Raw genomic sequence first — 13,639 nt, 5'->3', positions numbered from 1 at the left:
GGAGTTGTGGTCTTATTGCATGTTAGTCTAAATAAAGAAGGTATGGCCTCTATGCATATCACTCAGTGAAAGAGGTGTGGCTTAGTGTATGCCTGTCCCAGTAAAGGAGGTGTGGCCTCTGTATCCATCAGTCTCAGTAAAGAAGGCGTGGCAGATTCTCAGAATTTATTTCTTGGTTCTTTAACATGTTCTTTAGAACATCAAACTGTTCATCAGTATCGAGAGAAGCATCACTTTCCTAACACATACCATCCTTCTGTCTTTTCTCTCTTTCTCTCTACCTGAATATGGATGATCTTCCGGTTCTCCTGTGCTTGTGGGTAGAAGGTTGACCACAGTAGGGACGTACTCCCTCACATCTGGAGAATACACCACCCCTCCCCGTCCAGGCCCCGAGTGTTTCATCTCATCCTCACTGGGCAAAGAGACGGCGCTCCCGCTGCTGCACAGCTCGTCCCAGTGCAACTGTAAGAGCGCCTCCCTGTGGTTCCCCACGGAGTTGCATTTCTGGAGAATTTTGCAAGAGTCTTCTCTATCCGTGCCGTCTGAAGTGAGCAAGAGCACAGGCAAATATCATCAGGATTAAACACAGATGCTGTGATGCTAGGATTTGATCTCATGACCTTCTGATCAGAAGTTAAAACCTTTAACTGATTTGTCGGTTTTGCAAAATCTGACAAAGAGCAGAAAAAAACATGATTTGGAAACCGCGTCATGCTAACGCACTCACTAGCATCAAAAGGAAACACATTATAGAATATGATGAAAGAAAAAAGATGCGATCTGTCAACCTCTGGTGTGGAAAGTCAAAAATCACCTCAGATTCAAACTGCTTTGGGCAAATCATTCACCAACGGCAAATTGTATATGGGGGAGGTGGTACTTAGGGGTTAAGACATTGGACTTTGGATCCGAGGTCATAAGTTCAAATCAAAGCCATGCCAAGTGGCCCCTCCTGGGCTCTTTAGCAAATCCCTGAACCCCATAGTGACTCAGTTGTATGAATTATAAAAAATAAAAAATAAAGTTGCTCTGATTAAGGGCATATGTCAAATGCTGTAAAAGTATAAGAAGAGCTTAAAGAGATGCAAAGAAGTAACATATGCCAGTAGGTAGATGATATAGATCTTTAAAAATATCAGCAGTGTTTCTAAAACCCAACAAATTAGCCCATGCACAGTGCCATTAATTAAATCTTCCAGGATTTAATTAATGGAACTGTGCATGGGCTAATTTGTTGGGTTTTAGAAACACACACACACACTGCGTTTTTACCTGGTCTATTGCGATGGAGCGAGTTTCTCCTGTGCTGTTCTCGCCTGTAGCTGCAGTCTGCCTCCTCATCAGGGTTTGGCTGTAGAATTCTGTCTGCCTGATACAAACAAGCTACAGTAACTTACAAACTCTGCCCCCACACACACACATATACACACACACACGCACACACACACACACACACACACACACACATCTCTGCATATTGACCTTCCTCCCCAGGTACACACACTAACGGAAAACACTAAGCCCTTACATCTCGGAGGTTGAACGTGATCTCCAGGTTGGTCCAGAAGCTGTCGGAGAAATCAGGGTACATGTCGAGGACCTCGAGCAGATCGTCCCGCAGGATCTTGTGCAGATCGCAGTAGGTAAGAGCCCGGACATCTGCGCTAGATTTCCCGGGGCGACCGTACAGGCTGATGGGTTCGCCAAAGATGTCGTTCTTACCTGAGAGTGTGAAAGAAATGATACAAATTTAATGAAACAAATTTAAATTGAATTGAGTTCACATGAGAAAGAACTAAATGGGTTTTTAATCTATAAATAGTGCTGACAGCATGATCAATATCGCGTGTTCAATAAGGCAGAAGCGAATGACGTCACTGCGGATCAGCAGGACAACCCAGAGATGGAACAGAGGAAGAAAAGAAAGCTGTCAGGATGAAGGTTCACACTTTGTTATATTTATTATTCAAACGTAAGTTTTGTGGATTTTTTGGTTGATGCTCTAAAAAGAGGAAACTGATAAAATGAAATAATATCACATGCAATAATACACTTTCAATATACAGACAAAAGTATTGGGACATGTGATGTGCTTTCCATGAATTTCCATGTATCAGGAAGCTCTCCTGCTATAGAACTCTGAACCTCAATGCTACTGAACACCTTTTGGCCTCCTCACCTCACCTATATTAGTGCCTGACTTACTAATTAATACAACCCTTGTGGCTGAAGGAGCACAAATCTCCACAAAATGTAGTGGAACATCTTCCCAGAAGATTGGAGATTATTATAAGAGCAAATAAAGACGAAATATGAAATAAGATTTTCAAAAGAAGCACAAATATTTATGTGGTGAGGTGTCCACAAACTTTTGCCCATAGTGCATATGAGAGTGATGGGGAAATAAAGCACCAAATATAAATATAAATATAAATATAAATATAAATGTTGATCTAATTATTAGAATTGTATAAACAATATACACACAAAAAAAATTATATATATATATATAAGTACTGTGTATTGTGTATATACTGTATATATATATATATATATATATATATATATATATATATATATATATATATATATATATAATAGTTTGGGGAAAAAGAAAAAAAAAAAAGAAATAAAAAGGATTGAGGAGAAAGAAGATAAAAAAAATATATATATATATATAATAGTTTGGGGAAAAAAGAAAAAAAAGAAATAAAAAGGATTGAGGCAAAGGAATATAAAACAGTAAATAAATAAATAAATACAAATTAAAAAGAAGACAGAATTGGATGAATAAAGAGGAATAGCAAGAAAATGTGGGAAAAAAGAAAAGATACAGAAAAAGAACTCAATTGTGAGACTGGATCTTAAAAAAGACCAAAAAAGGTGAGAAATTAAAAACATTTGAAATAAAAAAAAGAAATAAAAAGGATTGAGGAGAAAGAAGATAAAAAAAATATATATATAAATAAAAATGAAAAAAAAGACAGGATTGGATGAATAAGAAGGAATAGCAAGAAAATGTGAAGCAAAAAAAAGCAACGATACAGAAAAAAGCCGAGGTCTTTAAAAAAGGCAAGATAAAGACGTGATTTTATTTTTTCAGGAATGGCGACTGAACGAAAAAAGAGCAACTCCAGTACCCAAAATGGCGACAACCACATCGTCTCTGAGGATCTCGATGGAGCCGCGGGAGATGAAGTAGAGGGCGGTGAGGACGTCCCCGCTGTGCACCAGCGTGTCCCCCGGCGGCGCGTGTGTGGTTTTAAAGCGCATGGCCAGAGCTCGGAGGCAGCCTTTACTCGCTCCACAAAACGCATTACAGCTCTGCAGCAGCGTGCGGTTCAGGTGCAGGCAGATATCAGCCTGCAGACACTCAGGGAAACCCTTCAGCACCTGCACACAAAGAGACGACCAGACAGACAGGAGACATGTGATGAGGACGCAGAAAGACACAGATACAGACAGACAGGGAAAGAAGCACGAAGACAGTTAAGAAGCAGCAAAAAAGAAACAGACAGAGAAAAAAAGTGGTGGAAAAAAGAAAAACAAGCCAAAAGATGACATGAAAAACAACAAAAAAAAGAAGATAAAAGCATACAATAGAATAGTGATGTCTTTCAAATAAACAGACAAACAAGAAGAAACGGGAAGAGATGGACGAGTGTGATGGTGCAATCGCCAAACAACATTAAGAGACAGAGAGATATATAAAAAGAAAGAAAGAAAGAAAGAAAGAAAGAAAGAAAGAAAGAAAGAAATGAAGGAAGGAAGGAAGGAAGGAAGGAAGGAAGGAAGGAAGGAAGGAAGGAAGGAAGGAAGGAAAAAGAAAGAAAGAAAGAAAGAAAGAAAGATAGAAAGAAAGGAAAAAGAAAGAAAGAAGAAAGAAAGAAAGGAAGGAAAAAGGAAGGAAATAAGAAAGAAAGAATGTAAAAGAAAGAAAGAAAGAAAGAAAGAAAGAAAGAAAGAAAGAAAGAAAGAAAGAAATGAATGAAGGAAGGAAGGAAGGAAGGAAGGAAGGAAGGAAGGAAAAAGAAAGAAAGAAAGAAAGAAAGATAGAAAGAAAGGAAAAAGAAAGAAAGAAAGAAAGAAAGAAAGAAAGAAAGAAAGAAAGAAAGAAAGAAAGAAAGAAAGAAAGAAAGAAAGGCAGGAAAAAGAAAGAAAGAAAGAAAGAAAGAAAGAAAGAAAGAAAGAAAGAAAGAAAGAAAGAAAGAAAGAAAGAAAGAAAGGAAGGCAGGAAAAAGAAAGAAAGAAAGAGAAAGAAAGAAAGAAAGAAAGAAAGAAAGAAAGAAAGAAAGAAAGAAAGAAAGAAAGAAAGAAAGAAAGAAAGAAAGAAAGAAAGAAATTGAGGAAGAATATTGTCTTTGAAATGAACAGATGATGAGTAAGAGATGGACGAGTGTGATGGTGTGATCTCCGGATGGATCTCCTCACCGCGTTCATGTCGATGCCGTTGGTGTAGGACCAGGCGTGTTGAAAATACTCCTCCAGCCTCTGCCTCAGGCCTCCAGGAATCTGGTGGAAGCGGATGAACTCCTTGACCCTCAGCATCTGCGTGTGGTAACGTGCCGTCCCCGAGTACAGACGCTGAATTATGGCCGACACGTTTCCGAAGATACTGGCGTACATCAGAGCTTCAGAGGGGAAGAGAGAGGGAGTAAGAAAGAAATAAAGAGAGATAGAGAGAAAGTAAGACTTCACACTGGTGATAGAGTTGAATAATACATGAGGAAATGAATAATAAATAATAAACTTCAACAAGTGCAAACATATGATCATTAATATAAAATAAAAAGACATAGACGTTCCAAAATGTCAAAAGTATTGGGACACCCGACTCTCCCAGCCACAGCATTCCACAACATTCAACCTGCACAATCTACAAAAAAACGAAGTAGCATAAAATGTATTGAGGTTTATTAATAATTGTGTTAAAAAAAACAACAAAAAAAAACAATAATAATAATAATAATAAAGATCCTTGAAGTTTCTGTGCGAGTCAAGAACTTTGCGGATGCATTTGGACTGAAATTATATCAACAGACTACTACAATGGCTCAGGACCAACAGGTTGCCTTCAGGCACCTCAACATTGATGGAACTGTAATAAATGGACATTTGATGATGAAGATGAGGATGGATCCCTGTTTGAGTCTGGTTCCTCTCAAAGTTTCTTCCTCATAACATTTCAGGAAAGTGCTTCCTTGCCACATTCGCCACTGGATCACTCATTAGGGACAAACCCGAACCTGTTCAAGCATGAAGAAAGCCCTGTGCACAAAGCCAGCTCTGAAGATATGCTTTCCATTGGTTGGAATGGAAGATCTTCTGCTATAGATCTCTGACCCTCAACCCTATTGAACGTGATAAATATGAACACTGAATACTCTCCAGCCCTCCTCACCTCACCTACATCAGTACCAGACTTCACTAACATCCTTGTAGCTGAATGAGCACAAATCCACAAAATCTAATGGAACATCTTCTCAGAAGATTGGAGCTTATTATAACAGCAAATGAAGTGTGGAATTGGATGTTCAATCTGCACAAGCACCAACAGTTTAAGTTATTTGGAAGGAGTTTTGATGAGGAGCATGACAAGACATTTTGGTGTCATGGCTGTTCTAGAACGTTAAATGTAGGTTCCTGGGGTATTAATGAGGGATGTACAGTAGGACATGCTGTTATGGGAAATTTCAGGCTGTGATCGTAACTGGCTGTGATCACGTCCTCACACCAGTCCATTGCTAATAATTTTCCATTAAACTCAGAATAAGTTTGTAATGAGAGCAGTTGATGGTCTACTCACAGCCGATGAGCATGACACAGATGGAGAAGATCTTCTCCGGGTTGGTGTTTGGGGAGACGTTGCCAAAGCCGACGCTGGTCAGGCTGCTGAAGGTGAAATACAGAGCGGTGACGTACTTGTCCTTGATGCTGGGTCCGGATAAAGCGTCGCTATCGTTGTAGTGTTTGCCGATCTGCTCGGCGAGGTTGTCGAGCCAGCCGATCCTCAGGGCCTCTCCACGCTTCGAGCCCGTGCGCTCCACGTTCCCGATGGCGTACCAGATGCAGGCCAGCCAGTGGGCGATGAGAGCGAAAGTGCACATGAGCAGGAAGAGGACGGCGGCGCCATATTCCGAGTAGCGGTCCAGTTTCCGGGCTACGCGAACCAAGCGCAGCAGCCTCGCTGTCTTCAACAAGCCGATCAGAGTGGTGGTCTGGGGCTGGGGGAGAAATTTCAGGCAGGGATATTAGAAAGGGCAAATAATAATACAACACTAATTCCTAAAAGAGTTGGGACACGGTGTAATATGTAAAATAAAATGAATAATTTGCAAATTCGTAACCCATATTTTATTCACAATAGAACATAGAAAGGATATTAAAGGTTTGAACTGAGGCAGATAAAAAAGTCATTTTGAATTTGATGGCTGCAACACAAAAGTATTGAAATTAAACAGTTGAGAAATATTTTGCAACTAATGAGGTTAAATGACAGCAGGTCAGTAAGATGATTTGGTATAAATAGTATATTTTAGAGAGGCAAAGTCTCTCAGAAGTAAAGATGGGCAGAGCTTCACCAATATGTCTATAAAATTGTGAAACAATTTCAGAACAATGTTCAACATAAAATTGCAAAACAGTTGAATATCTCATCATTTCAGGTACAAGGGACGAGGGTGACAACCAATATGGTATGGCCGTGATTTTGGGCCCTCGAGCAGCACCGCATTTAAAACAGTCATGTTTCTGTAATAGAAATCACAGCATGGGCTCAGTAACACCTCCAGAAATTACTGTCTGTGAATACAGTTGGCAAAGCAGAAGGCATGCGTGAACATGATCCAGAAACACCACCATCCTCTCTGAGAAAAAGCTCTTTTAAAATGTACTGAGGCAAAGTGGAAAACTGTTCTGTGGTCAAATTTAAATTTTGGACACAACGTCCTCTGGACTAAAGAGGAGAGGGACTATCTGGCTTGTTCCTGGAGCTCAGTTCAAAAAGCTGCATCTCTGCTGGCATGGGAGTGTACCTGTGTGCCATGAGCAGCTAGAATCCTATATTAGGCATATATGGGACAACATTCCTCTCCCAAAACTTCAGTAACCGAGGAGACTCTCAGTTTCCACATGTATACAGACAGAAGATGTGATGTTGTAATAGTTGTAAACATGGCCCTGTCCACAAAATTCACCCAATTCACTAGACGATTTTGTGAAACGGTTGTTTCCGGAGAATAACCAAAACTAGCCATTCAATTTTCATCTTTCACACACAAATCCTTTCACCAAATCTTCACTTTTATCTTTTTCCACATTCTCATTCTCATCCGGTTCCTCTCACCTCGTCAGGGCCCGATCTGAAGATGAGCAGGTCAAAAGGGATAGCGGCCACAATGTCGATGAGGAACCAGCCCTTGAAGTAGTGCTGAGCGATGCGGCCCGGGTGGCTCACCACCTCATCGTTGCGGTTCACATAGGTCGTTCTAAAGTTGATAATGATGTCGATTATGAACATTACGTCCACCACAAGGTCCACCACATTGAGCGGGTTGCAGGTGTAGCCGCAGTCTATGCGGCCTTCGTCCTGGTGCTCGCTGAGCAGGAAAGCGGCGCTGTACGGCGTGAACACGGCGGTGTACAGCACGAGCAGCAGGATCAGCCAGTCCCATACGGCCTTGAATGGGCTGTAGTGCAGGATGGTCCACTTGTGGATGCGCGGCGCCTGCAGCTTGTACTCGGGCAAAACATCTGCTCCCAGAGACAACACCTAAAACACACATCACATACTCAGCAGAGAACTTCTTAATAATATCTAAAGTTTGACCAATGAATAGGTTTTGCTAATAAATCAGCACCCATATTTGATTGCTGGAATTAGGAAAGAGCTTACAAGTAATAAAAGAAATAGACACAGGTCAATAGAGGAAGATATACAGAGAGACAATAAGCAAGAGATAAAAAGTGAGAGAGAGAGAGAGAGAGAGAGAGAGAGAGAGAGAGAGAAAGAAAGAAAGAGAGAGAAAAGAAAAAAAGTGAAAAATCCAATGAGAGCAATATGACATATGAAATAAATATAAATATGAAAGACATATTGAATACAGAAAAAGAAAGTGAGACAGAGGGAGATAAAGATGATGGGATAGCGATATATATTATGATCAGATTGTGGATCTTGGAAAGCCTTAGATCAAAGCGAAACAATTTCTAAAGCTTTCCATGGTGACTGGTTTTAATAATCTCAGAATGAGCAAAGCTAGAACAACCTTGAATCTCTCATGAGTTGAACTCCTAAACCGGCCATCTTGGAAAAAAGTATCTCGTTCTGTTAGTTAAGAAAAATCCCAAATGACCCCCAAAGTGCTCTGAAGGTCCTGTGCAGATACGAAAGAACCTGCATGTCTGCAGCACTCTATAAACAGCAAGTCACCTGGATAATACCAGTTACTACAGTGAAACATGGTGGTGGAAGCATCATGTGATGTGCACTTTGGAGCAGGAGACAGATTAATGCAGCCAAACAGAGAAACATCTGTGACGAAAACCTTGTCCAAAACTCATACTGGGAAAAGAGTTTGCGTTTCAACAAGGACGCTAAGCAACAACACACAAACACAGACACACATTCTGACTTTTTAATTTACATATTAAAATGAAATGGCAAGGCATGTAGCAGTTTAAGGATCCGTATCTCAAATCACATCTACAATCCCATGATGACAGGTTTCCATTATTCTACACATAGAGTGCGGAACTGATACACTGCTGTAGTGTAAACAAGAGATCGACAAGCAGAAAAATGCAGAAAGAGACAGGAAATAAGAGACAGACAGGAAAAACTAAGATGCATGAACATAGAGAGACAAGAGGAGGGGCTGAACGAAATACAGAGAGATAAGACAAATGACTGGAGAGATATAGAAATGGAAAGAGAGATTAAATGAAATATATATATATATATATATATATATATATATATATATATATATATACACACAGGACGAGATATAGAAAAACAATAAAAATGCATGAACACATAAAAGAAGAAAGAGAGAAAGAAAGACATAATGAAGACAGAAAGACAAAGACAAAGAAACACAGAACAAGGGAAAGAGAGAGGAGCATGAGAGACTGAAACGAGAAATAGAGAATGAGAGAATGAGAGAAGCAGGAACAACAACGGTGCATGAAAATAGAGAGATGAGGACATTGAGAAGAATATATATATATATATATATATATATATATATATATATATATATATAGAGAGAGAGAGAGAGAGAGAGAGAGAGAGAGAGAGAGAGAGACAAATGGTGAGAGACAGGAAGAGAGACAGAAAAGAATAAAAATGTATGAACACACTATAGAAGAAAAGACAAAGAAGACAGGGAAAGACAGAAAAAAGAAAGAAAGACAGAAAAACAGAGAGATAGACAGATCGTTGGAGAGACATAGAGTTGGGCAAAGAAAAAGACAAAATTTTGATAAAAAAGTGATAAGGAGAAAAGAGATGGGCAAACAGAAAGGGAAAGAAAAAGACAGGGAGACAAGCAACAGGTAGAAAGAAAAGGAAAAAGATTGAAAGAGAATGACAGGAAAAAGACAGAAAAAAAGAATAAAAGACAGGGAAAAAAATGCATAAAAATGGAGAGACAATGAGGAGCTGAAAGAATACTAAGAGATAGACAGATCATTGGGGAGGGGGGTGCAGAAATACTGGAAGAAAGACTGAAATGGAGACATGCAAATAGAAAAATACAGAGAAAGAAACAGGAAAAACTATTCTCTCTGTATTTCCCTATGTGTGAGAGAAAGATTGATAGAGAGAGAAAGAGTAATAGAGAGAAACAAAGACAGGCCAAAAGAGCAACAGCTCCAGATAGAAAGGTAAGGAAAAAGATTGAGGGAGGCAAAAGGCAGGAAGAGAAATGGAGAACATTTCATTGGGAAGACAAAGATGGAGAAAGATAAAATAAATTTAAAGAGAGAAAGATACAGAGAGCTAAAGAATGATAGAGAAAAACAGGGACACTCCAAGAGAGAGAGAGAAAGAGAAAGACAAGGAGACAAAAAGCAATAGATAGAACGGGAAGGAAAAAAGCATAGAGGTACACAGATTGGGAGAAAGAGAGAGATACAGACAGAAAGACACAGTGTAAGAGGGAGAAAAAGAAACAAAGGCATGATGACAGAGGGAGATTAATGGACGTTATGAGAGAGGAGAGGATTTGTGAGATGGAGCTCGGTGTGTAGACTCGTTCCTTCTACACAGACACCTGAGACGATGAGGACGAACCACCGAGCAGCTGCTCGTTCCCTCGTTTTTATAAACCACGTATCAGAACATGTTCCAGTCAAGATTCACACAGACAGCATGCTGCTCTAAAGTTCCATTAGCAAACAGGGATCAGGCAGGTCTCAGGGGGGACCATGGCAACAACCGGTTCCTATGGAAACCACAAATCGATTTGGGGACGTCACAAAAACTTTGGTGTAGCGGGACAAAGGGACATGAATCCTAAAAGTGCATCACATCATCATCGCTCTGAGGTCACAAAGCTGCGAGAACAACTTCTGATGAACGTGGGTGGAGGTTTTACAGGGTGACCCCTGGGGCAGTAGACAGATCATTTGAGAGTTTTTAATACTCTAATCAACATGAGCATAGACAAATATAGATGCTTTATGCAAATGTATGTTTATTATTAGTGAAACCATCCTCAGCATGAAGCCAAAATATTCTTGCAAATGTTTTGAAAATTTGTAAATTTGGTGTTTTAAATCACGGAAATCGTTAGGACACCAAACGGAACTTTTGCTATGTTTCCACACGGACGGTTTTAATTGGCGGATGTGTGCATCATGGTGGATTTTGGTGCTTAATTTGAGACTTGGAGCATCTGTAAAATAAATGTTTAATTGAAAATGATTTTTCGGTGAAGTTTATTGTTTATTCTTTTATATCCGAGTAAAGAAATGACGTGAATAAATGCGTGTTGCGTTGAAGGTTTTAATTTCGGCTCTTATATATTTATATTTCTAATTTAAAAAAAAATGTTAAACACAAATGCGCACAGCATGAATCGTGCGTTGATCAAATTAGCGCCGTTTAAATGAATTCGCCTTAACAGAGAACAAGAGTGAGAAGTAAAAGAGCAAGACAAGGAGCCTTTGTGGCCATTGTCTCAAAGCAGCTTTACGGAAACGTTTAATGGAAACGTTACAGAACAAACTTCACTTGCGTTTAAATTGATAAGTATTTTTTCCCAGATTAGCAAACCTCGGTGTGACTGTGACAAGGAAAAAACTCCCTTAGATGGTGTGAGGAAGAAACTTTGAGAGGATCCAGACTCAAAAGTTGATCCTGTGCTCATCTGGGTGACGCCAGGAGTGTGATTCTAAACCATTAAAATATTACACCGGAGCACGAGAAATATCGTGAGCACAGGAGTGTGTCTTAATGAGGAATGTCCTTCCTACAGTCTTATACGGTCAGTTGGATTTGTGGAACCTGGAGCTCCTGAGAAGAAGAAAAATAGCCTTTATTTGTCACATATAAATTACAGCACAGGAAATTTGTTCTTTGCATATCAGGTCAGAGCGCAGGGTTGGTCATGATATCGCGTCCCTGAAGTACAGAGGGTTAAGGGCCTTGCTCAAGGGCCCAAAAGTGGCAGCTTGGTGATACCGGGGCTTGAACCTCCGACCTTCAGATCAGTAACCAAGCGCCTTAACCACTGAGCTATCACTCCCCCACTCATAGATGAGTTTGAACTTTGAGATCATTAGAGCTACAACACCAAAACACCTCTGTGCCCAAGCCCTAAAATGTTAAATGGTGGCGAAACAGGTTATTTTTGAGTGCTGATTAAGAGACTGTTTGTACTCAAAGTCCACTGTCTGAAATCTTCATAAAATAGGATCCAACTGGAGCTAGCACATGTCTAGATGGCTTGGAATCATTACTTTGAAGGTCATTAGCTATCCAAAGAGGACTTTCTCTTTGCTAATATTGGGTAATCTACATTATTATCAGTACCAAAGAGTAAAGAGGAGGAGGACACTGTTCGGCTTCGGTGTCACTCGAGAGGCAGAAAATCGGGCTGTTTGTGATCCTGAGCGTCTCTCTGAACACATACCTCGCTGAAGTGGCAAGAGATTTTTGAGTAGTTTAGAAAATCATTAGCCCGAACGTGTGTGTAGAATTCTGCAAAGCTTATCCGTATTTAAATAAAGGTGAGGGTGAAAATACACCCTCTCTGAAGGCAAATGAGACACGGTTTTGCATGCTGCTTGCATAACATCGAGCGCATGTTTATTATTAACGCAAGCAGCCGTTAATAACAACGGCTGCTTTGTCAGTGGTTGGAACTAAAACATCCTCGTTGTTTCGCCAAAACTACTTCCCCACACCTGATTTGAACAGGAACAAGTAGATCATCAGCAGAATCGAAAACATCAACAACAACATCAACACAACACAGGTGCCTCCACTGACCTGGTCTTGTCCTTCTTGATGATAATAATAAAATACTCTATAAAATACTTTCAGGATATTCAAAACTAGATGGCCAGAAGTATGTGAATATCTCATCCTTACTCTTCCTCACAGTGCTGTGAAGATGTATTGAAGATTTATTTTTGTAGATTTGTCACTCGATTCAGATCATCAAGCAAATCTTTTATATTGAACAGAATAATATACAGAAATTAAATAACAGGTGAGAAACTAATTATCTCACGTACCCTACACTGACGAGACATTCTAACATTATGACATTATAACATGATAACTGGTGAAGTGAAGAAAACTGATGATCTCTTCATCATGGCACCTGTTAGCGGGTGGGATTTATTAGGCAGCAAGTAAACATTTTGTCCTTAAAGTTGATGTGTTAGAAGAGCAAGTTTTTCAGCTGAAGGGGACCAACACAATATCAGGCTGGTGGTCTTTATGTTATGCCTGATTGTGATCGTGATCGGAAAAAGTTACAATGTCATTTCTAAGACTTCGGGACTCCAGCGAACTACAGTGAGAACAGTTATCCACAAAGCAAGAAAACTTGAAACATTGGTGAACACAACGCCAACTCATTTACGAGCTCATAAAAGAACCCAGAACAACATGCAAAGAACTGTAGGCTACTTGAACATCAAATGAACACAAATGTCTTACATTCGGCAAAAAACATTTGGTGGACCGATGAGTCAAAAGTTTTTGAAAGGTGTGTGTCCTGTTACATTTGAAATCAAACTACAGCATTTCATTAAAAGAACATCAGTCAAACATGGTGGTGGTAGTGTGATGGTCTGGGGATGCTTTGCCGCGTTAGAACCTGGACGACCTGGATTGATGGAACCATGAATTCTGCACTCTATCAGAAAATACCAAAAGAGAATGTCCGTTCATCAGTTCATGACCTCGAGCTTAAGAGCACCGGGATTATCCAGCAGGACAATGATCCGAAACACACCAGCAAGTCCACATCTGATGAGCTCAAAAATAAATATCTAAAGTTTTGGAGTGGCCTAGTCAGAGTCTGAAAATAAATCTGATTGAGATGCTGTGGCGTGACCTTAAACAGGCGGTTCATGCTCGAAAACCCTCCAATGTGTTTGCATTAAAAAAAGAAGA

At 39.9% G+C, this 13,639-nt stretch overlaps 1 protein-coding gene across 3 annotated transcripts in view; it reads right to left on the bottom strand.

The window, feature by feature from the left end:
- kcnh6a (potassium voltage-gated channel, subfamily H (eag-related), member 6a) overlaps positions 1–13,639 on the bottom strand; it is a 51,197-nt gene that overhangs the window by 8,605 nt on the left and 28,953 nt on the right. For 2 of the 3 annotated variants that reach the window (XR_006927820.1, XM_046865826.1), the window contains exons 7-13: positions 7,349–7,774; positions 5,810–6,227; positions 4,435–4,634; positions 3,144–3,396; positions 1,532–1,725; positions 1,276–1,372; positions 282–545 (exon numbers count right to left, since the gene is read on the bottom strand). Coding sequence is in view for 1 of the 3 variants with exons in the window: in XM_046865826.1 (XP_046721782.1) it covers positions 282–545; positions 1,276–1,372; positions 1,532–1,725; positions 3,144–3,396; positions 4,435–4,634; positions 5,810–6,227; positions 7,349–7,774 (1,852 nt within the window). In the remaining 2 variants the exon portion in view is untranslated. The remainder of the gene's footprint in view (positions 1–281; positions 546–1,275; positions 1,373–1,531; positions 1,726–3,143; positions 3,397–4,434; positions 4,635–5,809; positions 6,228–7,348; positions 7,775–13,639) is intronic. The other variant, XR_006927821.1, reaches the window with a different exon arrangement.

Source organism: Silurus meridionalis, chromosome 14 (genome assembly GCF_014805685.1).
Source record: "Silurus meridionalis isolate SWU-2019-XX chromosome 14, ASM1480568v1, whole genome shotgun sequence".
In the NCBI taxonomy this organism is placed as follows: Eukaryota; Metazoa; Chordata; class Actinopteri; order Siluriformes; family Siluridae; genus Silurus; species Silurus meridionalis.
This window is presented reverse-complemented; position numbering and strand designations above follow the sequence as displayed.